The 23,644-nt window shown below is 48.3% G+C and overlaps 1 protein-coding gene across 5 annotated transcripts; it reads left to right on the forward strand.

Annotated features, from left to right (window-relative positions):
• The first annotated feature begins 1,747 nt into the window (after window positions 1-1,747).
• LOC117646745 (protein pangolin, isoforms A/H/I/S-like) lies at window positions 1,748-22,776 on the forward strand. 5 transcript variants are annotated; one of them, XM_034387908.1, is made up of 8 exons: window positions 1,748-1,865; window positions 5,075-5,165; window positions 6,066-6,245; window positions 11,105-11,190; window positions 11,289-11,419; window positions 11,809-11,977; window positions 13,840-13,909; window positions 17,864-22,776. In XM_034387908.1, exons 1-8 carry the CDS (start codon window positions 1,757-1,759, stop codon window positions 18,477-18,479), a joined length of 1,452 nt encoding a protein of 483 aa, XP_034243799.1. In that variant the 5' UTR covers window positions 1,748-1,756; the 3' UTR covers window positions 18,480-22,776. The 5 variants fall into 5 exon arrangements, with proteins under 5 accessions (XP_034243799.1, XP_034243797.1, XP_034243798.1 ...); XM_034387906.1 differs by lacking the exons at window positions 1,748-1,865; window positions 5,075-5,165; window positions 6,066-6,245 and adding exons at window positions 9,374-10,990; window positions 16,098-16,264 and having other exon boundaries at window positions 17,864-17,989; XM_034387907.1 differs by lacking the exons at window positions 1,748-1,865; window positions 5,075-5,165; window positions 6,066-6,245 and adding exons at window positions 9,374-10,990; window positions 16,098-16,212 and having other exon boundaries at window positions 17,864-17,976.
• Window positions 22,777-23,644: the final 868 nt, after the last annotated feature.

Below are 23,644 nucleotides of genomic sequence, written 5' to 3' on the forward strand. Positions count from 1 at the left end.
GGACACCCCGCGACCGCGACGCCAACGCCGCGAACGCCCAAGCAGGAGCCGGTGGAGGCCGCCGCCAAGGACAAGAGCGACGACGAGGAGGACGACGACGACGAAGAGGTCCCCAGCCCCAGCGACGCGGCCGACCACCTGCAGTCGGCGCTGCGCTGGATGGAGACGCTGCCGCTGGACCCGGGGCTGTTGCTGGCCGTCCGCGACCTGGTGCTCACGGCGCAGCAGGCAAGGCTTGCCGACGACGGCCCCACCGCCCCACCCACTTCCTTTGCCTTTGGCGCCTTTGGCAGTGCGTCGGTGCCGTCGGTGCCGTCGGTGCCGCGAGTCGTGTAGCGAAGTGTGCGCGTCGCCGTGTCCCCGTTGCTCCCCGCGCCCCGCGCCCCGCTTGCCGGCGAGATGGTCCTCCGCGTCCTCCACGTCGCGTCGTCCTCGCCCCCTCGACGGGGCGGCGCATGCGCGCGCTTTGAGCGCTTTGAGCGCTTTGAGCTGGCCGGCGGGGCGAGGCGGGGCGGGGCGCCGCGGTGCCGGTCGCCCGGATGGCTCCTTTGAGCTCGGCTTTGAGCCGCTGTGCCGCGCTGTGCCGCGCTTTGGCGTACCGCCCCGCCCCACCCCGGGGCCCTGCCCTCCGCCCTGCCCCGCCCCGCCCCGCCGCGCCCCGCCGCGGGGGCGTTTGCTAATCAGCTCAACTCGGCAAATGGAGTGGGTGGGCTGGTGGGCCGTGGGCCCGAAGGACGGCGACGGCGACGGGGTGGCTCACTGGTGGCCCGCCAGTGACGGGCCGCTGCCGGCTGGCCGCGGCTGGGGCGACGGGGAGCTGTGCCCTCGCTCCGGGGCAAGTAAGGACGGCCATGTCTCGTTTTGCAGTGCAGGCGAGCATGTGTCGGGCCCGAAATGGCATACGATCATGTGTGGTCTAGCCCTTAATGGTAATGGTAATGGGTGGGCCCCTGCGGACGCCGGGGTAGGCAGCGCGGCGCAGGGCGGCGCTGCGGGTTGCCTACTGCCCGGGCGGCCGGGCCCCCTCCTTGGAGCTAGCACGCCGGAGCGCGGAGCACAGTGGGCCAGAAGACCGGCGCAGGCGGACAAAACTCTAGACGCGTTTTGAGCTCCAGAGTCGCTGAATGGGACTCGAACCGAACGTGTGACCCCACCAATGGATTCCTCGTTCGGAGAGCAATCCATTGGTGGGGTCACACGTTCGATTCGAGTCCCATTTAGCGACTCTGGAGCTCAAAACGCGTGCGGGATTTTGGCCGCCTCCACCGGTCTTCCGGCCCACTGTGCGGAGCACGCTGGAGCCGAGCCCCGGACGCGCACGCCTGGCGGCACAGCGTGCAAAGCGGCGCAGAGCCCGGCCGGCCCTTTCATGTCGAGCCGCGCTATGGGGCCTCGCTACGGGGCCACACTGTGGGGCCGCGCGCGTGTTTTTGACCGGGACTGTCCGCGCTGACGCGCTTACCTTTTATTTTCCCGCTCGGCCTTTGAGGGCGGACTCTCGACTCGCGATTGCGAATACGCGCGTTGCTTGCGCACCCAGCTCCGTCTCTCTCACTCCTCTGAGAGAGAGAGAGAGAGAGAGAGAGAGAGAGGGGGGGGGGGGGAGAGAGAGAGGGGGGGGAGAGAGAGGGGGGGGGGGGAGAGAGAGAGGGGGGGGGAGAGAGAGGAGGGGGGGGGGGAGAGAGAGAGAGTGCGATGACGGCGTTGATAACGTGTCGCTAATGCTTCCTTCTCTGTTTGTTTGCAGGCGAGCAAGATGGGCCTGGCGGGTCCGCACCCCTTCTTCTGCCCCGGCGGCGACCTGGGGCAGCCCCCGCCCGCGCACATGGGCATCCCGCCGTACCAGCTGGACCCCAAGGGGCCCGGTGAGTATTGGCTGCAGCGCGGCCTGGCCGTCGCGGGCCATGGAGTGCACGCCGTGAGCCCCAGCCACTGGAAGCGGCTGGGCCCCCTGCTCGCCGCCTCAGGTTAGACCCCATTTTGTAATCCTTGAAAAAGTGGTGACGGCCTTCGTGTTGCTGGTGTGGTGGTGCGGCGGTGATGGGTGCGGGTGCGGTGTTGGTCAAGGGGAAATCACTGTGAGTTTCGGTGTACAATTCCAATGAACTTCAGTCGAATTTCGATGAATTTCAGTTGAATTTCAGTTGAATTGCGATGAATTTCAGTTGAATTTCGATGAATTTCAGTCAAATTTCTATCAAAATTCGATGAATTTCAATTGAATTTTGATGAATTTTAATGAATTTCAGTGAATTGTACAAGTTTGATAAATTTCAGTGTACGAATTTGGCTGGAGTTATTTCCCCTTGGTGTTGGTGGTGCTGTCGGTTTACTTTCAGCCTCTTGTCATTTTTTTTTTTTTGTCGCTGTGTCGTCTTTTTCTGACACTCTGGCACTTCCTTGCTATCGACCTATTTTACTTCGGAAGGGACACAAAATGTGCTCCCGCTTACTTTCAAAATTAACTTTTACGTTATTTTCCAGTTAATTGACAAGGAAATCAGTCTCTTAAAGACGAGCCCTGTGTAAATACTTGTGTCAGAGGCTTCTATCTTCATGTGACCGTCGGGAGGACAGTCAAATGAACTATGAAACCACATAGGGGTAGGTTGGGGTAGAAAAGTACAGGGTACGAAAAGTACACATCCCCCTCGTGGTCCACTGCTCCAGTCCATGGCATCCATTTAACAGTGTTTTCACACTCAGATTTTCATGTAGAGTTGAAATCACTGGTCGAGGAAAGTGAAGACATCAGCTCCACAAGGGTTGTGCCTTCCTTACCCTGTACTTTTCTTCCCCAACCTACCCCTATGTTGACTGAATTATTGACGGTTTTTGATTCGTCCACCCAAGCTGACTCACCCTGACCACCTCCGCGCCGTGCCCGTCGCCGTGGACCCCACCGCGCATTACCTATCCCCCTGTCGAGCCATCGACGGTTCGAGATCTCGAGTCGTGTTTCATGTACGAGGTCCTCATGACTGTATTCCCTCTTGCCAATCTCTCGCGGGGCTCTGCGTGGGGCTGTTCTCTCCTCGATCCTATCGGAGCGGACGTCGACTGAAATAGCTTGGTCAAACGCAAATAAACTGGCTTATCAAATACCAGAGGCGTGTGGAAATGCGGTTTGAGAAGTTTGAAACGCCCGTCGGTGTCGGTGAGAGCAGTCTTCCACCCTGTCGGCTTTCGCTCCATGTTCCATTCGCCACTCTGTTCCTTTCCACTCACTCCTCTCTGGCCGAGCGCCGCCCCTCGCGCGGGGCAGGCCGACGGTACTTCGTACTTCCAACTTCGTGTGGTAGGCGGTCACTGCTGTCTTGAGGATTTGGGGCGCCTGAGGAGGTATTGTGTGTGTGTGCGTGCGTGCGTGTGTGTCCCTGCATGTGTTGTGTGAGTGAATTCGTTGTCTTTAGTGTCTCCCTTATACGTGAGGTGTTTCGTCTTTATCTGTGCTTGTAGACAATTTTGAGGTTCATGCTGCGACTTCTCTTTCTTTCGTCTAATTTTCTCTTTCTATATCTGCCCCTCTGCTGCCTTATCATTTTTCTTCAAAGGGAAAAACGGTTTTCACTTTCACTCGAAAAAAAATAAAAAATTTTCTCAAGAAATTGTTTGGTTGAAAGCAGAGTATTTTTTGGGCGTCTGCTGTGCAGGGGGGTGGAAAAGCACACGAACGATGTCGACGCTGTGAAGATGCAGACCTGTTGTGCGGGGATGAGCCCAACTGCACCTCTCTGGGGCGGGGCGGGGCGGGGCGGGGCGGGGCGACACTCGGGTGACGCCATCCAGCGCCATCGGGCGAATTTGCAAACTAAACTAATTTAGCGCGCCGCCGTACCTGCGGGCGGCGTGCGGGCGAGACCCGCGCATTCGCAAAAGGGTCCCATTTCCGCGGGCAAAAAAAACAGTCGTATACGTGCGCGCCTCGCTCTCTCGAGCGGCTCGAGAGACTTACACGGGCAGAGAAGATTCAGCGGGGCGAGTGTCTTTTTCCTCCACCCCCTTCTTCTTACCTGCGCGCGGCGCGGCGGGGAGTCGCGGGGAGTGTCGCCAAACAAAGAGGAGGCGACGAGAGGCCCAAACACTCCGAGTGTGTGGCCAGACAGACGGCTAGACAAAAAAGAGACTTTTTTTAAATTTACTTCAAAATTTTCCATGTGGGTTAAATTATTGTCAAGTGGCTGCGCACAGTTTCCTTCGACTCTAAATTCAATGTTTGTCAGTTGGGTAGGCACTTTGATGCACCGTTTTCAAAAACTTTAAAAAAACACAATTTGTGTCTAGTTGGCTGGGCGCCCTGGGCGCCCTGGGCGCTTTGAAGCGGCCGGGCCTCGCTTGCGGTGGTGCAGCCCCGTGCCGTTCGGGGTGCCTGTCAGGGGGTGGGCGGACGCCACACTATACGTTACAGTGGCGTGGCCGGGGCGGTCGCCTAATTGCGTGCGGGCGTGCATCTGCATGCGCCGTCTCTCTCGCACCCGGCCGGCCCGCCCCGCGAGTGCGAGAGAGACGGAGCGACGAAAGGCGGCGGCGCGGTACGCGGCGGTGCGGTAACGAGCAGCGTGTCGGCGTCGTGCGGCGTGCCTCGGCCACTTGATGCAGTGTCACAGTGTGCCTGCTCATTAGTGAGACGCGTGTCCCTGGTCGAGGAGGCCAGTGTGGGGCGCGGCGCGCGGCCTCCGCCCGCACCGCGGCCACCACGATGACGACGACGATGACGAAGTGGGCGAGCCCCCCGCAGGCTGTTACAGATCGATACTCACAGCGGCGTGGAAAGTTTAGCGGCGATTCTTTTCCTTTTCTCTCCTTTCTGCATGCCTTTCTTGTTGTTGTGCATGTGTTGTTGTTGTTCTCTTGGTATTATTGTGTTTTCGATCATATCCGGGACAAGCCGGCGAAGACTTCTACGCTTATTAAGTTCACGGCAAAAAGTATTAACCAAATTTTAAAGTTTTTTTATTTTTTGTTTTGAGTAGATGAATGCCTGTTGTTGTTGGTCTCGGCTTGTCCTGTATGTGCTGCGCGTGCTGCGTGCCCCCGGCGCCTCCGCTAACTCGCGCTGCTTGTCGTCCCACAGGACTCACGCGGCCGCCCATGTACCCCTTCTCGCCGGCGCAGTACCCCTACCCCATGCTGAGCCCGGAGATGTCGCAGGTCGCAGCCTCTTGGTGAGTCCTTCAGTAAAATTATCGGCCTATCGATAGAAATCAATCCGCTTATCCGAAAAAGAAGTTCGTGTTTGCTGTTTAGTGTTTTTTTTTTTTTTGGAGGGTTGGAAACGGCCGAAGGGGGAACAGCTTCCCACATTCGTTGTTCAAAATTTGACCACATTCCACATTCAGGTGGCCAAAACGCCTGTAAGTAGGCAATATGTGGGGCAGAAACGCCAGAAATCTTGCACATTCACACAATCATTGTACACATAATTTTACAGTGGGTCGCCCCTCGGAAACTGCGCGTACTAGTTGGATCGTCTTCTCCGCCCACTCGATTGCCACCGCGAGTGACAGAGTGGCGGCGCGCCCTCGTGTTTGTGTGCGCGGGGGCTTTTCTCACCTCGCCGATGAATGGAGTCGATCCCCGGCCCCGAGGCCCGCGGCCCCGCGCCCCGCGAGTGGCTCGGGGCGAGTGAGTGGCTCCACGCCCTCCGGAGGTGTGAATGCCAACGGGGCTGAGCGGAGCGGGGCGTCGACGCGCTCCACGGCAGACTCGCTCTGTCTCCCTCGCACTCGTGGGGCGTCCCGCAGAGGTGCGAGCGAGACAGAGCAACGAGAACGACTGTGTGCAGACGGCTTGGGTCGAGGGGCCCTGATTTTGGCACTCGAGCTTTTTGTTCCCCAGTGGGTGGCACACTCGGAGTGCGGCGCGCACCCCGCCAGCCTACAGCCTCGCCGCGAGCAGAGAGGGGGGGGGGGCGTCAAGCCCGTCAAGCTCGCGGTTCCCTTGTTTTTCAAAAACAGAACTACCCCAAAGGGCGAGGGCCCCTGTATCTAAAACCCTACTCTGCAAATGTCAGCGACACATCCGCCCGTTCGTAACGCCAACGCCGTCCTGGCGGCTTGTTGCAGGTTCTCGCCGACGGGCCTGCTGCCGGCCCACCACCACCACCACCCCGGCCTGGGCAGCCCGCACGGCCCCGGCGGCCACCCGGGCCACCACCCCCTGTCGCACCCGCTGTCCTCCAACCCGGCGATAGTGACGCCGGGCCCCAAGCAGGACCTGGGACCCCAGCCCGACCACAACCACAGGTGAGTCTCTCTCCCCGTCTCCCTCCTCTCGTCCTTCTTAGTCTACTTCTCCTCCTCCTTCGTCGTCTTCTTCTTCTTCTTCTTCTTTGCTCGTTCACCCATATCATCAATTTAGCAGGTCTTTGATGCTCATGCCCGAACATTTCTTTCCCCTGACACACACAACACCTTTCCCTCTGTCAGCCAGGCCACACACATGCACACACACCTACACACACACATGCACACACACATGCACACACACATGCACGTTGTGAGGTGCGCGTCGTCGCCTCCCCGCCCCGCCGAGTGGGCCGTGGAGGCCAGCAAGCTTGCCAGCAGGGCAGCAACAGGGCGCCCTCCGCCTGTCCCTTTGCCGCCTTGATTACGTCTGTCCGTGTCACGTTGCCGAAGAGGCTGATTCCGAGCCCTGTCTCGCCGTCTCCCTCGCACCCTTACGGGGCGCGCCGCGAGTGCGAGTGAGACAGCGAGCGTCGTCCCGGATGAGGCTGCCGGCGACGCTGACACCTCGTTCATTTCGGCGTTCGGCACGCGTCGCGCGCGGAGGACGCCACGATATTGCTTTCTTCCTTTTCCCCTTTATTTTTCTAGTCCCTCGGCTCTTTAGTTTGCCTGGCAGGTGGAGTGTGAAATGGCAGAGCGTGTCTGCCCGCGTGGAAGCGGAGCGGAGCGTGAAGGGGTGGGTACGGCTACAGCGCACAGTGGGCGGAGGCGGCCAAAACTCTAGACGCGTTTTGAGCTCCAGAGTCGCTAAATGGGACTCGAACCGAACGTGTGACCCCACCAATGGGTTCCTCGTTCGGAGAGCAATCCATTGGTGGGGTCACACGTTCGGTTCGAGTCCTGTTTAGCGTCTCTGGAGCGCAAAACTCGTCTAGAGTTTTGGCCGCCTCCACCGGTCTTCTGGCCCACTGTGCGGCTGGCCCGGGAGTGTGTTTGCCGGCGCGTGCGGAGTATCGCCGCGGACGCACCCTCGGCCCGGCCCCAGCGCGGGGTAGCGCCAGCGTCGCGGCGCCGACGGCAGGGTGCGGCAGTCCGCGGCGCGGCCGGCAGAGGGCGCCACCGTCCGCGATCCGAATCGCGGGGCGCGGTGCCGCGCGGTGCCGTTCCCGTCATCGCACCGCGGAGCCGAAGCCGAAGCCGCGGACGGAGTCGTCGCCCGGCCCTGCGATGCGCCACGCCGCGCCACGCCGCGCCGTGCCGCATCCGTCTCCATGGGGGCGTGGCGTGGCGCGGCGTGGCGCGGACGGAAGGGCGGGCGGGGCGCGCGGAGGTTTTGCAGCAGCCAGCCCTGCCAGCCCTGCGATCAATGAATGGCAGCAAATGTCGCTCGACGCTCCGCGCTCCACTCGGCCCGCTTGGCTTTATCCTGCACGGCCAGGTCGACGCGGGGCGCCTCCCCCGCCCCCGCACCTCGCACCCGCTCCACGATGATGACATTCCGAGCGGTCCGCCGGGGGCGGCCGGGGGCGGCGGGGGGCGGCGGGGGGCGGCGGGGGCGGCGCGAGGCTGTGGACTGCGTTATGCTGTATATTCGCCCAGCCCGGAGAGAGACTCCGGCCCACTGCCTCGCGAAGCTGGGCTGGGCTGGGCGCTGCGGTTGCTTTGCCTTCTGGCTGCGGGGCAGAGCGTCCCGGCCCCGGGCGTCGCGGGGCGCGGCCTCCAAGCGAAATCCATACAGACGGATGAGGCGCGCCGAGCCGCCTCCGCGGCCGCCCCACCGCCCCCGGCCCGGCCCTTGCCTTGGCGCCCCGGCGGCCTGGCGGCCCTTACCCTTACGGCGGGGCAAGCAGGCCTGCCTTTCTTCGGCTATTGTCCAGGGATGGGGCAGGGTGATGCTCTGCTTCGCCTCGCCCCGGCTCGATACAGGGCAGAGTCAAGCCCTTGCCGCCCCGCGCGGCCCCGCGCCAAAGCTAGGAGGCTCTGCCTGCCTACCCCGCCGCGGCGCGGGCGGTGCGACGCGCGCCCCTATCGGATGCTATTGAGGTCATAGAGACAGTCGGTGCTCGCTTCACTTATTTCAGCTCGACGGATAGACTACCCCCTCCACGCCCCTCCTCGCCCCGCGCCACGGCCACCCCGGCCACCCCCAACGCCGCGAGGCAAGCGAGGCGGGCGGCGGGCGCAGCGCGGAACGCAGAGCGCGGAGCCACCCTTCGCTGCCACCGCCACCCTGCCGCCACCCCTCCACCCCAGCGGCACAATCGACTCGTGCAATCGAGTGGCGGCTGCAATCGACTGGCGTCGAAAACGCAGTCCGTCGTTGGGCCGACCGGGGCACGGCGCCGCGGTGCAGGTGTCCAGGTGCATGCCGGTGGCCGCCGTGGCCGGCCTTGGCGCGCGGTTGTGCGGCCGGCTGCACCCAGGACCGCGGCGACGACACGGCCGATCGGCCGCTGGGTCTCGAAGGGCGGGTCGATGTGTCGATGGGTCGACCGCGGCGAGGCGCCGGCGCCAGGCAGCGCCAAGCGGGCCCACAGCGCCCTGCCGCGGCCGCGACGCGACGGGACGCGACGGGACGGACGTGCAGGGAGGCCGAGGTGAAGCGACACCCTGTCCTTTGTGTCGAACGCGAAGCAACGCCGAGGCGTCGCAGAGTGCCGCAGTGCCACGCCGTACCGCGCCGCGGCGTCGCCTGCATGTCGGTGGTGGGCGCCGAGGCCCGTCCAGGCCTGTCCAGGGTGCAGCACTCGGTGCAGCAGCGCGCGGGGGCGGACGCGACGCGGTCGCAGCACGGCGGCCCGCCGAGGGGAAGGTGGTGACGCAAGCGGAGAAGAAGGCAGCCAGTCTTCCTCGTCGGACATGGACGCCGTGACGTCGTGACGCTGTGACGCATCGTGACGACGGCCCGCCGCCGCCCACAACAAGTGTTCCATCCATCGTGACGGCCTTCGTGACGAGCTCCGCCGTGACGTGGCGCCGCGCCGCCCTGCCCCGCCGTCCATGGCCCTGCCCGCGGCGGCGAGGCCCCCGCCGAGGGGATCATCGTGGAGGAGAGGGCCATGAGCGCGGTGCCGCGGGGCCTCCTCGTCCTCGGCCCCGGCCCCGGGGATCGGGCCGTCGCAGCGCCCATGGCGCCCATGGCGCCGCCACCCCCCGCCGCCACCGCCACCGCCGCCACCCCTCGGCCCTCGCCAGCTGCGCTAGCCGCGCTGCCCGATGCCCCTGGAGGTGTACCGCCACCGTGCCCGGCCGCTCTGGCACACTAGTGCCGTTTTAACGCACGTGCCGTGTGTGTTCATGTGTGTGTGCGTGTGTGAGGCTGCCTGTGCACTTGTTGGCGCCGCACTGTCTGCAAAGGGGTGTTGACAATGACTAGGGGGTAGAGGCGGTTTGCTTTGCATTCTTGTATTCGTCATGGAATCAGAGTATGATCCTTGGAGTGAGCAGCCCCTTGATTTGGTGAAGAAGAAGTTGACTGTCTCGTCGCCCGACTCAGCTGCAATGGGTGTGAGTGACTTGGCTGGGCCCAAACTGGGCGAAGCCAGTCCAGCGAACCATGAGTTGTATTTGAATGAGGAGGATGGCAACTTCTATTCGAGGAACCAAGCACTCATGAAAGCAAGAAAGGCTTATTCAGATGAGAGGCCGAAGAAATTTGTGTTGAAAGTACCAACTGTCAAGCAGGAAGTGACAGATTCCGAAGCGACTCCCTGGAATGACGCTCAAACTCAAAAGCCGTCTCCTTATTCTTCATCGAATAACAGAAGTCATACTGCTAAGTTGCCCACTGATAATAAACAGTCAGCGTATTCAGTTGCAAACAAGATTAATGCCAAAAAGGCTGGAGGGCAACAAGGTGATAGACAGGAAGAACTAAGCAGATTCATCTTGCAATCACCTAACCTTTATAGTGCATTGTGTCTAAACAAAGCAAAGACGGAATCCATGCCAAGCAAAGGTCAAAAATCAGCTGCCAAGGCTCTATTGCGTGACAGCCCTAAAGATTCCTCAGGAATGTCTGCCGCATACTTAGAAGTATTCGACAAGCTTATGGCTGACTATGTCAAAAAATTGAATGCCCAGGGCAGCCTAGACAACTTAGAAAACACTGTGGAGGGAATTAATTTGGTACTTAATAATTTAGCTGCCTATGAACAAAAGCTTCTATCCGCCATGTACATGGGTAGTTTGATAAACTCAACGTTTCCAAATATTTATCCTCAAATGTCTCACTTGAGTCCTTTACTAGCAGCCCAAAGCCTAGGTTCTGGGTTCAATCCCTTGCTGAACCCTGGATTCCCATTGGGCCTGGCATCGTCAACATTACTTCATTCAGGAATGAGTCCTGAATTATTAGCCTCACCTCTCTCTAGTTCTGCTTACCAAAATTTGCACCCTTCAGAAAGGGCTACGTCTACTCCAATGTCACCTCCTGCTTCATCACCTGCCTCAGTTTCATCAAGTACAAACCCCTCATCAACTGTGACCACCTCACTTCCTTGTAACAAGCTAGGCTCGCAAGACTCTCTTTTAAGAATTAAAGATTTTCATCAATGGAGGGTCAGTGGTGACACCCAGTCAAGCACTCCAACGTCCAGCATAACTTCTTTAACAACACCTACAGACCTGTCTAATGACGAATCCATGTCTCACTCCATGTCTGCTGCATCCAGTGGACGGTCCTCATCTGTCTCCTCAACTCAAAACTTGACCCTTAGTCCCTTGTCGTCTGTTGGTGCTAGTCCCCCTCTTTCTTCAAAGTCTGATTCCTATTCACGACCACAGCTTCTCAATTTTTCACGGTACTTTTACATTGCCTCGTTTTTCTTCTTGATGTGATCGTAATCATTCTAGAGCATACAAATGTGTTATATTGGAGACTAAATCTGAGCGTTTTTCTGTTTTGTATTTTTCAGGTCGATTATTGATCATCAAAAGAACTCTGGGTCAAATTCAGATAACTCAAAAGGTCAAGATCCTGGAAACGGGAGTAATAACCAAGGTATGTTTGTTTTCCCTCAATCACTATATTCTATCCTTTTGTATCCTTAAAAACCACAAAGTGTATGACCCTCTTTTCTTTTCTTTCTTGACTTACAGAAAAGAAGAAACCCCATATCAAAAAACCCCTCAATGCTTTCATGTTGTACATGAAAGAAATGCGACAACAAGTCGTGTCTGAGTGCACACTGAAAGAGAGTGCAGCGATAAACCAGATTCTAGGGCGTAGGGTAAGTCAGATACCTACTTTGCTATTTTTTCCTGTCCTATTTCCCCCAGTTCCTTTTGATTTCACCAGTCATCAAGTTCCTAACTTATTTCTGAAATGTAATTGGTTTCTAATCTTCATTTTCAAATTGAATAGTTGTGTGGGATTATTACCTTCTTTTGCAATCCTCTAATAAATTTCAATTTGTATTGAAGTTTAACTGCTCTTGATGCATTCTTTGCACTTTGTACTTTTATCATAGGAAGTAAATCAACATTTATTTTCATGTTGAAATTTTGCCTTAGGTAAAGCAGTAAATCTCAAACAAATTTTCACAATTTTTCAAATTTTCCTGATTTTGTTTTTCCCCCTTTCTAATGTTTTAAAATCTTATTGTGTTAATTTTTGTAGTGGCATTCTCTGTCACGAGAGGAGCAAGGCAAATATTATGAAAAGGCTCGCCAAGAGCGACAACTTCACATGCAGCTGTATCCTGCCTGGAGTGCTCGAGATAACTACGGTTACGGCGCCAAGAAGAAGAAGAGAAAGAAGGAGCGAGTGCCGGTTGACACTGGAGGAGGTACCTCCCTCACTGCAAACTCACTTCCCTATTTTCCGCGAGGATGTATTCCATTTACATTACGGCTTGATCTAGATTGTGCTTTCACCAATTTTATTCTCAAGTCTCATTTAAATTAATATCAAGATTAGTTTTTTGAAAGTGTTTTTTTAATTATGAATTTGAACTGACTCTTCTCTTTAGGCCATAAGCCATAAAGACAACATAAAGTGAAATGACGTTTTAACTCAAACTGATTTTTTATAAATAATAACGTAATGGTCCCCTGGTCTAGTGTGGGTGGAATACAGTCCAGTAGTGCTAGAATGGCAGTCTGTGAGAGAACGCAGGCCTGGGAAGCTGGTAGATCCCAATGTATGTGTGCGGTCACACGCTTGGTATCAACACATACCCTTTTGGTGCACTCACATTGAAAACAGCAGAATAGGTTGCCCTTTGTGAGGTGGGAACTCAAGCCACACTGGTTGGGCAGGCTATTAGGAAGAGAGGTTTGGGGCCAAATCTCTTGCATCATTTTTTTGTATTCTTGGGGCCAGGAGCTGTATTTCTAGCACAATCAAGGAGAAAATAGGAGTGAATGCGAAGGTGTCGATGGCAGCTTAGTTCCTTTTTTCTTTTCTTCATTTTGGGGGCGTAAATAAGAGAGAAGCATCCAAATTAATAAGTGTCTTTTATTTTGCTTCCTCAATAGTGGCACGCATTAAGCAGAGAGGAACAAGCCAGGTATTATGAGTTGGCTCGCAAAGAGAGACAGCTGCATATGCAACTTTATCCTGATTGGTCTTCCCGTGCCAATACAACGCGTGGTAAGAAGAGGAAACGCAAACAAGAAACAAATGATGGAGGTATGCAACTTATGAAGCAAACTAGGCCCCAGCCAGATCTTCCTATATTTTCTCTTTTTGTTGCATGTTTATTTCAGGGTGGGAAAAAACCACATAATTTGCTGGCATATAAAAAAAAGCTATTTTTTAGAAAAGGGGATGGGGATTTGTGTTTCCATTCAGGGTACCTATTCTGCTTAATCAAGAGACGTAGCGCCTAGATGAACCTGCGTTCTTCTCAGACTTGCGTACCTTGCATGCCTCTCACTTATTGTTAGTACGAACATACTGTATTGCCATTAATAACTTAACTTATTTGTCGCCGCCTGTAGGCTAACACAAGTGTTCCTACTAATTGTTCTAACCATGGTTACATATGAATTGTAAGTGTCTTACTTTTTGAAGAATTTGAAAAGTGGCATAAGTTTTTGATGGTTGAGTATTATTTCTCTTGTATTTTTTCTCTTGTATTGTTGTTTTTCACAGTACTTCATTTTGTGATTCCATACTATGATTTATAGTTCACATCTGAGTATTAATGTGGCAATACATTATGTATTTGGATTGGGTTGATGGGTAATTGTTATCTAAAAATTAATGGATCTGAATTTTGTGGCTGTAAGAGATCAATTTTTTGCTTATTTCAAACTGTGCTATCCATATCCTGCACTGGAGCATAGCTGGAATTTCCTTTTGGAGGTATCAGCATCAGAGCACAGCCAAACTGTCATGCTTTATTGTTTTTGAATTTTTTATGCCTTATTTTAATTTGTCCTTTCAACCACATTATTCATTGCTTGGGTGTCTATTGCATATTAGTTTGAATACTCTTTTCTGTGTTGGACGGGGCGGTACATCTCTCATTTTTTACCAAGTTGCATAGCTTTAAACTGCATTCATTACCAGTACAAATTTTTAATGTTTGTTGATTCTTGTAGAGTCGTTCTGCTGTTCAACTGAAAAATAAGAGATGTACTCATAATGTGAAAGGATACCTGTTCTTGGTTTTCATATTTGTCTTCCCTCTTTTTTTCCCAGGAAATAACATGAAAAAATGCAGAGCACGATATGGTCTGGATCAACAAAGTCAGTGGTGCAAACCATGCAGGTAAGCAAATGTTAAATGTTTAATTGTGTTCTGGTGTAATCTTAAATTGATGTCACTGACTTGTAGAGATACGGTCAGCTTCATCACCAGTGCTGAAATTTGGCTCTGTAAGTACAGCTAGCGCTCATTCAATCCCTCCTCGACACTGCTTTTAAGGCTTCTCTCCTCTCCGTGCTGTCACATTCTTACCCTATTTGGTGATTTTAATTATGTGGTAGTTTTGCAAATACTCTGCGAAGAGTTCATAACCATCCCATTGGGATATAATCTGCAGTCTCCTTTCTCTCTGAAAGAAACTTGTACATATTTCTAAATCTATTGTCGAGAGATTGAGTGAGCGTACTGAAAAGACCGGTAGCTGTTTGGCATCTAGTACAATCTTTATAGAATTCTAGATACTAGGGAATTTCGGAGAAGCTCAAGTATTGTTTCTGGTTGTTATAACGGCCGACGTGTCCAGGCGTTCTAATAGGAGTTCTCCTAATCAATTTGCTGCAGTTTAAAATTTGACTGTCAGATCTTCTCTTGCACAGTTAGATAGATACATCTAAGTCATGTGCAGGTTTACACATCTGTAGAGATCTGGCAGTTTTGATTGTAGTGTATTTCAATCTTGTGATTTGGTTTGAATTATATTGTAGCTGTGTTTGATACTTCCAAACCCTGACAAAGTCAGAGAAGCAGGCCAGGCAGTGTGGCTAGCCATGGATTAGTCTTTCAGAATTTGTCAATGCCTTGCCTTGTGCTCCATACTTACTATGGTGCATGATAGTAATTTTGAGCACAGCATTTTTCTTCAGAAGAAAAAAAAGCCTGGAAATTGTTCTATTTGTAGAGGGGGTAATCACTTTAAAACAGTGACACAGTGTAGTGTGTCACTATGATCTCTCCAGAAAGCTGCAGGCTAATTTTGTTATGTTTGGTGTTTTTTTCTTTTCTGTGTGGAAAGACTTGTTTCATGTTAATATATCTATAATCCTAATATTCCAAATTGAATATGGATGCAGATATTGTATATGTATTGTTTCTTTCCTTTTTATAAACTATCTACACATTATGTATTCCTTTCTCTTTGTATCTTTTGGGTGTTGGCTAAATAACTTAACATCTTATTTTTAAAGGAAGATGAGCTGTGGTTATGTGGTAGTCAAATGCAATTACAAGCTGAAAACAATTGTAATAATGTACTTATTTGCAATGTGATGCAAAATTTTGTGACTTACTTAAAAATTAATTCACCAAGTGTCACTGTCAATTGATGGGCTGATGTGGGAAGCATTTGTTTAGTCTACTATGTAAATTTGGGCATTACTTCTTGGGGATTTGGCCATTATTATCTTCATTTTGTCAAAGCACAGCTTTTGTTTCGTTTTTCTCCCTAATTTTGAAAGGAATTAATATGATTCAGAAAATGTGTCTTCCCACAAAGAGAAGAATAGAATCAAACTGAAATTGTACAGAATGGAAGAGAGATCTCTGATGTGGCATTAAAGGCTAGAGGTTTGTGAAGGCTGTGTAGTAGTTCAAGTATTCAGTAGAACTGTTGCAAAGTTCTGAAGCACAATGCACTACGGATTGGACCACAGTAGCAAAATTTAAAAGGGGCATGTCACTTAAAGCCTGATGAGGCCATATGGTCTTGCACCATCCTCCTTTCCTTACTTGACACCACAATCTCTCTTTCATAACCCCTTCTCTTCATTTTTAAAGAAATGGTTGACACATTTTCTGGAAAGTGCTGCCCATCATACAAGTTGTAAAAAGTGTTTTTGTTCCTAAGACAAGACGTGGCTTAATGGCCGCATTGTTGCATTGATGTTATGTGCACAGTCTCCAAATTTGTCGTACTCACAATTCGACTTTATTTAAAAAACTTTTTCCTCTTTGTATTTAGGGCAGAATCTTTTTGAAAATTGCCTATGTTTTCATTACATCCCCTTTTAATTTTTAGTAGAGCAGGTTCTTAGTATACATCAGCAGTTTGAATGGAAATTATTATTAATTCTGCTAGTGCCCATTGACACTAAACTTTTTTATTTTTCTTTCTTTTTCAAAAATTTAAATTCAAGCGTGAAAATTTGGTTTTCTATTTGAAGTGATGGAAATGAAATGCCCCTTTTATTCTGCTCCTGACTTTGGTTTTCTCCTGTTCTGTGTTGTGCTGCTCGCCCCGCTGTGGTGTCACCAGCCCGGATGGAGCCAACAGCCTTGGGAACCCAAACCACCCTTCCCACCCACACTCTAGTCTAATGCACCACTCAGCTGGTGGGGGGCCTGCTAGTTCACCGCAGGAACCCACCTATGTAAATCTCTAGAACTCGAACAGTCGCTCGCACAAATATGCTGATAAGTCTGGTATATACCACGGTGTAATGTCTTCATTATGCCTTTCATTACATTCATCTAATTGTTGTTTTTTTTCTTTGTTTTAATTTTGGCTGTTCTTCGAATTTGCGTTTGATTTTCGTCTCTTAGTTTATTTTTTAATTCTTTCCTCTTAGCTTCAGTGAGTGGCATGCCTCAGCACTGACGTTTCACCACCTAATTTATTTCTCTATTTATCATTTCAGTTTGCTTTTTGTAGAGTTTGATTTAATTATTTTCATTTTAACTTTTTAAATTTTGTATTCTTTTAGTCTAGTTGATTTGCCTTTACTTTTGATCTTACTCTTTGAAGCTGTAGGTTTGCTGCAGTTTGATATTTTGCTTCTTCATCAGTAGATAATAATGTGTGATACAATAATGCACGGAGTGCAGTGCCTACTAGTTCCGCTGTTGCCTGGAATTCCTGTTTGGCGTTTTCTTCTGTTCATCTGACATAAGTTACCTTGTCATCTCTGCTCTGCTTCACACTTTATTTTTATTTCAGCTCTGCTATTCAGTGTTGAGACCTCTTTTGTGAATGAAACCTCTTGTTTTGTTTTTACAATTGCCACAGATAGCTTGGACTATTTGTACCATCTCTCTCAAAGCTGATTGCCGCCTTTGTGTTAATGATTAATCTAATAACCTTGTACAATTTCTCGAATATATCTGCTTGTGGTATTTCGGAATGTACAAGAAAATTACTCATAACTATTGTTTCTTACATCATCAAAGGACTTACACATCATGCTAATCCAATTCACAGCTTTAATGCAACATTAACATGCAGTAATCAGAAATCATTCAGATGCCATGAACAGTTCTATTAATTTTGTCAGAATTTTAACTCTATTGTGTGGGTGTGTGTGTCATTTGTTGTCTATTGGAATACACCACAACATTTTATTCATGGATTGTCATTTAAGTTGTAACTTTGGTTTTTCTTTCTCCATCATGTTTGTGACCCAGTGTCGCAGCCCCCAGCTTTCATTGCGTATTGTGCCAATTGCACTGCAGTTTTCATGGAGGACATTCTGATACTATAGCCACTCTTAGCTGCCCCAGAGGAGTGTTCGTCTATTTTCATATACCAGGAAGCATATCATATTTTGCCCTTAAATTTATGTACAATTGGTGGTACATTCTCTGAAGAGTATTCACATTGACGAACAGTCTTCTTTTTAAAGTAGTTAGTTTTAGTTTAGCGTCGTTTTTGTTGCATGTCCAGTTCAGTGTGGCATCACTAACTTGTTTGCTGATTAAGCTGTGTTGTTTTGTTTATCACAGAATATTCTATTTCCTTTAATTCCTCTGAAAAATCTCTGCTCAAATAGCTCGAGGATTTTATCCTACCATTGGATATCATCCTGAGCTGCGTTTCTTCATAAATCATAACTTAACTGTCAGTTTGTCAAAAGTAATTTACTGTGCTTGATTCTTGCAGAGGAAATATTTTACTGTTTATATTCTCTTTCTCTTGTTGTGTACATATTGGCTGTTCATTGTTTTGCTTCTTTTTTTTAATTTTAAGAAAAGGAAAGAAACACGTCCTTGTGCATTACTATAGCTCTTGCTCTCGTTTGCTTCCAGGCGTAAGAAGAAGTGCATCCGGTACATGGAGGCCGGCGGCGGCGGCGGCGACGACGACGGCAACCAGTCGGACGACAACCTCGGCTCGTGCGGCAGCGTGGGCGAGGGCGACGCGCACACCCCGGTGGACGAGGACGACGACGGCGACGGCGACGAGTCCATGTCGCAGTCGCACTCGTTGTCGAGCCCCGGCGGGCTGAGCGGACTGTCCAGCCTCACGAGTCCATCCATGATCCTCCCCAGCCCGAGCACCAGCCTGGCCAGCCCCTCAGTGAGCCTGGCCAGCCCGTGCATGAGCCTGCAGTCCCCCCTCACGCCCCTGGAGTACGAGTGCAAGCCCCCTCCCCCGTTACCGTTGTCCCTGTCCCTCCCCATGTACAACCACCACCACTCACCTTTACTAGGACCTCCCTTACATCGACATCCAGTCGGGACAAATCCTCACGATATTAACAATCCGTTGAGTGTGAACCAATTGACTGGCAAGTGTATCAAGACAGAGCCTAGTAGCAGTGCCAGCAGTGGGAGTGGAGGACCTAGTGGGCCCGGGCCGGGGTCAGTGGCGGGGCCCAGCGCCCCCGCGCCAGCACCTTCAAACATCATCAGAGTCACGTAGCGGCGGCTGGCAGCTGGCATGGCCTTCATCGTAGCATTTAGTCAAATAGTGAGAATCTTCAATTCCCATCATTCATCACAGATGACCACTGTACTACCTCTCATGTATCATCTTCATAATAATAATTATTACAATTATCATTGTTCATTGTCATCATCATCATCATCATCATCATTTTTATCGCAATTATCTTCATCATCAATCTGTGTTGCTCTAATTCTTAGGCAGTCTATTAGGTGTTGTTTCTTTCTTTTTATAAGTTATATATATATACAAATAAATATATATATTTAAAATTGAGCTATGGTAATTTGAAACCTGAATGATGGCTTGACTACTGTCAGACATTGCAAACTTTGTGTTTTAATCGACACTATACTGCTTCATGAATGTGATGCCTATTATTTAGTTACTTTATACGTTTAGGGTGAAAAGTAGATACTTTGGGACTCCTGATATGTTTTACAGTCAGTCTCCAAAGTTTTCTGTATTGTCAAGTGACTGATGGTATAAACTTGGCTCTGGATATTTGAACTTGTAAGTGTGGTCATCACAGCCCAAGGTGAAGTCAAAAATCTGTGTTCTCAAAAGACTGGATTTGTAATGTGTTATTTTTTTAAGGGAATATAAAATATGCAGAAAACCATTAACTGTAGTCAAGGGAATGGTTGGATTTTGTCATCTTGTACTCCCAATCATGTCATGCTGGTTTCATGTTCCTGTATCATTCTTAGGGGGACTTCAGAATGTCTCTTCAGAAAATTATTCATTATTTACAGCTTCAATTTGGTAAATGGTACTAAGTGACATGCTGCTTTCTGTAATAATTTCTGTTTTCCCTCAACTGAAAAAATTGAGTATATTGTGCTTCTTGACTTATCTCAACATACTCTGTTTTAGCGTTTTATGTTAATGCTCCGGTAAATTATGTTTGTCACAAAGTACTTGATTTCACTGGATAACCATCCAATATGTTAAAATTGTGAGAAGATATTGTTCCTTTAGTGCCAGAACTTGTGTTAATTGTGTATGTTTTCTCACAACACCGTCTATGTTATTTAATTTTTATGAGTCTTTATCTTAAGATTTGCCAATTGATAAATGATCTATGAAACATTTTAAAAAATCTATCATCCTATTATATGTTAGGTCTGTTTCTTTTATTCCCATTTTATTTTTATCTAATTGAAATTGTGTCATGTGGCCTTTGCCATTTATGAATATAATAAAGTTATGTCCGAGCCTTTCCTTTATATCTCAAAGTTTTTGTTTTCTTATTTTGCCTCAAAATTTATGCATCAGCAAACATTTGTGAACAGTCTACTTCTTGCTTGATTTGAAAGTTTTAATTGTTATCTCCTTATTGCAATCAAACTCTTGACCATGCCAGTGTAAATTGACAGAATGATAACAACTATCATTTTAAAGCAAAGCATGCCACAGCATACGGCCCATGCACACATTTCTCGATTTCTTTTATTTTCTCGTTGTTGACTTGACTCTTTGTGATGTAAATTAAATTTTGATTGTTTTCTGTTGAATTTTACAAATTTACAAACGGTTGGAATGGGAAGTGTACATATATGATATGAGTTGGAAGGATTAGATGGCATGTAAAGATTTTTTTTATTATTATTATCTTTATTTGTGTGTATGCATTTGTAATTTTAATGTGTGGTGACGAATGATCCTGTGCTCTCATTTGCATGAGCTACTTAACTTACTCTTGGCTAGTTTTAGCAGGTGTGTGCAGAGGCACATTCTCTGTGAAAAGACACATTTACAAAAGCCTGTGTGATTTTTCTGTACATGTTTTTGTTGTATATGTGTATTTTCACAAGAGTGAATGGGTGGGTGTGAGAAGTTACACGCCATAACCTTTGTTGAAATGAATCTGTTATGAGTTCCACAATATCATGTCACTAAGTTACCGTACAAATAAGTGCTCATAGCCTTTTCAGTAAGATGAAGTATTAAATTATATTTGTGTCAGATAGAAAAGACAGTATGAAGTCAAAGAGAGCTGATCGTTCACTGAGCTACCCAGTCATTAAAGTGCGGAGCTTGGTGAACCTTGTACTGGAGTAAACTGCATCTGTAGCATCTATGAGCGTAAATGTGAATGACGAGACATGTTAACTGTCACACAAATTGTTTATGTTCTAAATCTCTTTCTCATGATCGCTACATTGAATTATGTTTTTCTTAAGTTGCCATGTCTATTTTCTCTTGATTTCCCAGTAGATTTAAGTGTAGATTTCTTTTTATGACAAAGCGTACATTTGTTGATTGTTTGTATGTGAGTTGGGCTGTCTCCTTGTGATATCTCAATTTTGTGTATCTCTTAGTTGTTTCATTGTGCATAAAGCATGCTCTGTAATGGGCCTTCCCAGTGCAAACAAGCTGTGTATGGAATCTTAATTACAATTTCAATAGTCAAATTGTCGATATGTATCATTGGTGCAACTCATCAACAATCTACATTAAAATGGTATTGAAGCCTATGATTTTCTGAATATCAAAACCTTCTTTTGATTACTTCCATTCAGTTTTCTTTGTTATCAAAAATATGTGATGCAGACAGAAATTTGTTATTTAGGGCTCCATACATCATTATTAGGTTCTTAAAATTCTTTTTGGGTCTTCAGTCTTTATCAGTTCTATTTCAAATGTGCTTTAACATGGTTTGGTTAGGAACATTGTTGCTCTATATGCCTTACAAAAACCACTTCTGGCACACTTGCTTTGGCGGCCAACTTAAAGGTCACAACAACCAATGAGCTTTTTCGAACCTCTCATATCTTCACGCACCAAGAAAATTTGGGATTTCTTTAACCTTACACAAAAGATATTTTTGAAGTAGAACTTGATAAGCAAAGATAATGATACAAATTCTTTTTATGAAGGGTACCTCAAACTTAGCGATCTCATCAAGTAAAAGAGAAGTCCTTTGGTTTATTTTCCTCGGGTCTTCATAGCTATACTTGAAATTTGGACTGTTTTCCCTTTCTTTGGGCACCAATTGTACCTATGAATTGGAAACTAAATTCTGCTTTGCTTTCTGTGTTTTCTATTTTCCAAATACACAATGAAGTGGCTTGTGGTGTAGATGATCTGTGGTGAGTTAATATCATTTACTTTAGATTCAGTTCCTCAGATCTCATTATTTGTAACAACAGTAGGCTATGTCAGCTGATATAGTGGACGTGCTCTCTTATTTATGAATTGAAAATACTTTGGCTTTTGTTTTGTTACATATTTAGAATTGTGATTGATACATTTGCCTGTCCCGTTTCTAAAACTTTACGTCACAATCCTGGTAAGAGCAATATCTGTGTTTCACTTTGTTAGCTTTATTTCATCTTGCTTTGAGAAGAACATCTTTCATTAAACTCTAAAAAAATTTGTGCCAAACAACATTATAATTTCATGTTTACTATAAATCTGTGAAAAAGTTCCATCACAGCCATGCAACAGGCTTTTAAAAAATAATTCCTGTACCTGTGAATAAGATAGCGGCCAAAGTAGAGTTGAAACAGTCCACTACATATCATTTGCATTGAGGTTTTGTGACCAAATTCATGGAGATTTGTATGTACATTGTGCCTATTGGAATGTCTGTCAACTCTACAACCAGAACTCAGTTGCACTTTCTGCGAACAATGGGGAACTAGTCATTCAATCTTTAGAAAGTTTTATTTCTGCCGGAAGTGAACAGGGAAGGAATGTCAGAAACAATTTTTATTCAAAATCTGCAACCATCTCCCTTTACTTGCCCTCATTCATAAGCCTTCCCAAAATTAATTTGTGTATGCAGCTATTGAAGAATTCATTTTTATAAAATGAATGTAAATACTTAAATTTCATAAAACAATTGTTTCTTTTCCTATTTAAGGAAGGAGAAAATATTACAAATTGTTATGTGTATGTAGTAAATGTAAAAAGAATCATATTTCTATATGTCTTTAGTATGTATGAATAGGTCATCATCCTTCAGAATCACCATTTCCTCTTCATTTTTTAGAAAAGAAGAAAATTTAAGATAAGAGTTGTGTATGCTGTATAGAACTGAAAAGAAATACGCAACTTTTGAAATGAAAAATGGAATAGTGTTGAATCAACATTATGTATCTCATGTGTATAGTTAGGAATGTACCATAACAGCATTATAAAGAACACAAAATTTAGAATGTTGCGGTATTGTGTCTCGTGTAGAATCTGAGAGTGATCTTCATAGTCATATCTCATCAGATTTGAATATTGTTGTTAGTAAAGCAACATTGATTTCTACAAATTATGTCAACGCCTTCTTATTGTGCACCTACTACCCCTAGATTACATCACACGAATATCTTATCACACATTTTCAAGATGAAAATACAATGTGATGGACAAATAACAATCGTAAAAGATGGGGACTCCTAACACTGCTATTTCAAGGACCATTTCGGCTCTAAACAATCTTTTTGTGGCAAACGGCTGGAAATATTTGGTCATAAATTTAGGCAACCCATCGTGCACAGTCTCTTCACCCCTCCAGAGCTCAAGTAGGGTCACGGGGAAGTCATTTTCACACCAAATGAGATCTGCCAAAGACCATTGGGCACCGGGCATCTGTTTCCTAGACCCATAGCAACGTTCCATATGAATTTCAGACAAATCGGAGGCGGTCGACCATTTTCGTCGAAAAATTGTTAAGGCTATACATCATGGTTTTTTACCGTTTTCGGCCAAGAATTTAAAATGGCCCAAATTCGAGTATGTTGTGCTGGATCACTCCCTCAAGACGCCTGACACTATTTCAAGGGCCACTTCGGCCCTTAACGGCTGTTTTTCTGACGAAGAACTGGAATGGTAGAAGCATGCGCCGCGTAGGTAGGCAACCCACTGTCCACAGCTTGCGGAACTCGACCAGCGTCACGAGAAAAGTCATTTTCACACCAAACAAAATGCGCCAAAAGCCATTGGGCACCGGGCATCTGTTTCCTAGACCCATAGCAACGTTCCATATGAATTTCAGACAAATCGGAGGCGGTCGACCATTTTCGTCAAAAAATTGTTAAGGCTATACATCATGGTTTTTTACCGTTTTCGGCCAAGAATTTAAAATGGCTCAAACTGCAGTATGTTTTGCTGGAGCACTCCCTGATGATTCCTGGCCCTAT

The sequence above is a fragment of the Thrips palmi genome, unplaced genomic scaffold, assembly GCF_012932325.1.
Source record: "Thrips palmi isolate BJ-2018 unplaced genomic scaffold, TpBJ-2018v1 HiC_scaffold_2, whole genome shotgun sequence".
NCBI classification, from domain to species: domain Eukaryota; kingdom Metazoa; phylum Arthropoda; class Insecta; order Thysanoptera; family Thripidae; genus Thrips; species Thrips palmi.

Bases quoted from the DNA above. Each gene is read 5' to 3' on its own strand.
- LOC117646745 (XM_034387904.1), top strand. From the start codon at position 9,603: ATGGAATCAGAGTATGATCCTTGGAGTGAGCAGCCCCTTGATTTGGTG. The intron at 11,191-11,288 runs GTATGTTTGTTT...CTTGACTTACAG, and splicing joins AAACGGGAGTAATAACCAAG to AAAAGAAGAAACCCCATATC. The intron at 11,420-11,808 runs GTAAGTCAGATA...TAATTTTTGTAG, and splicing joins ACCAGATTCTAGGGCGTAGG to TGGCATTCTCTGTCACGAGA.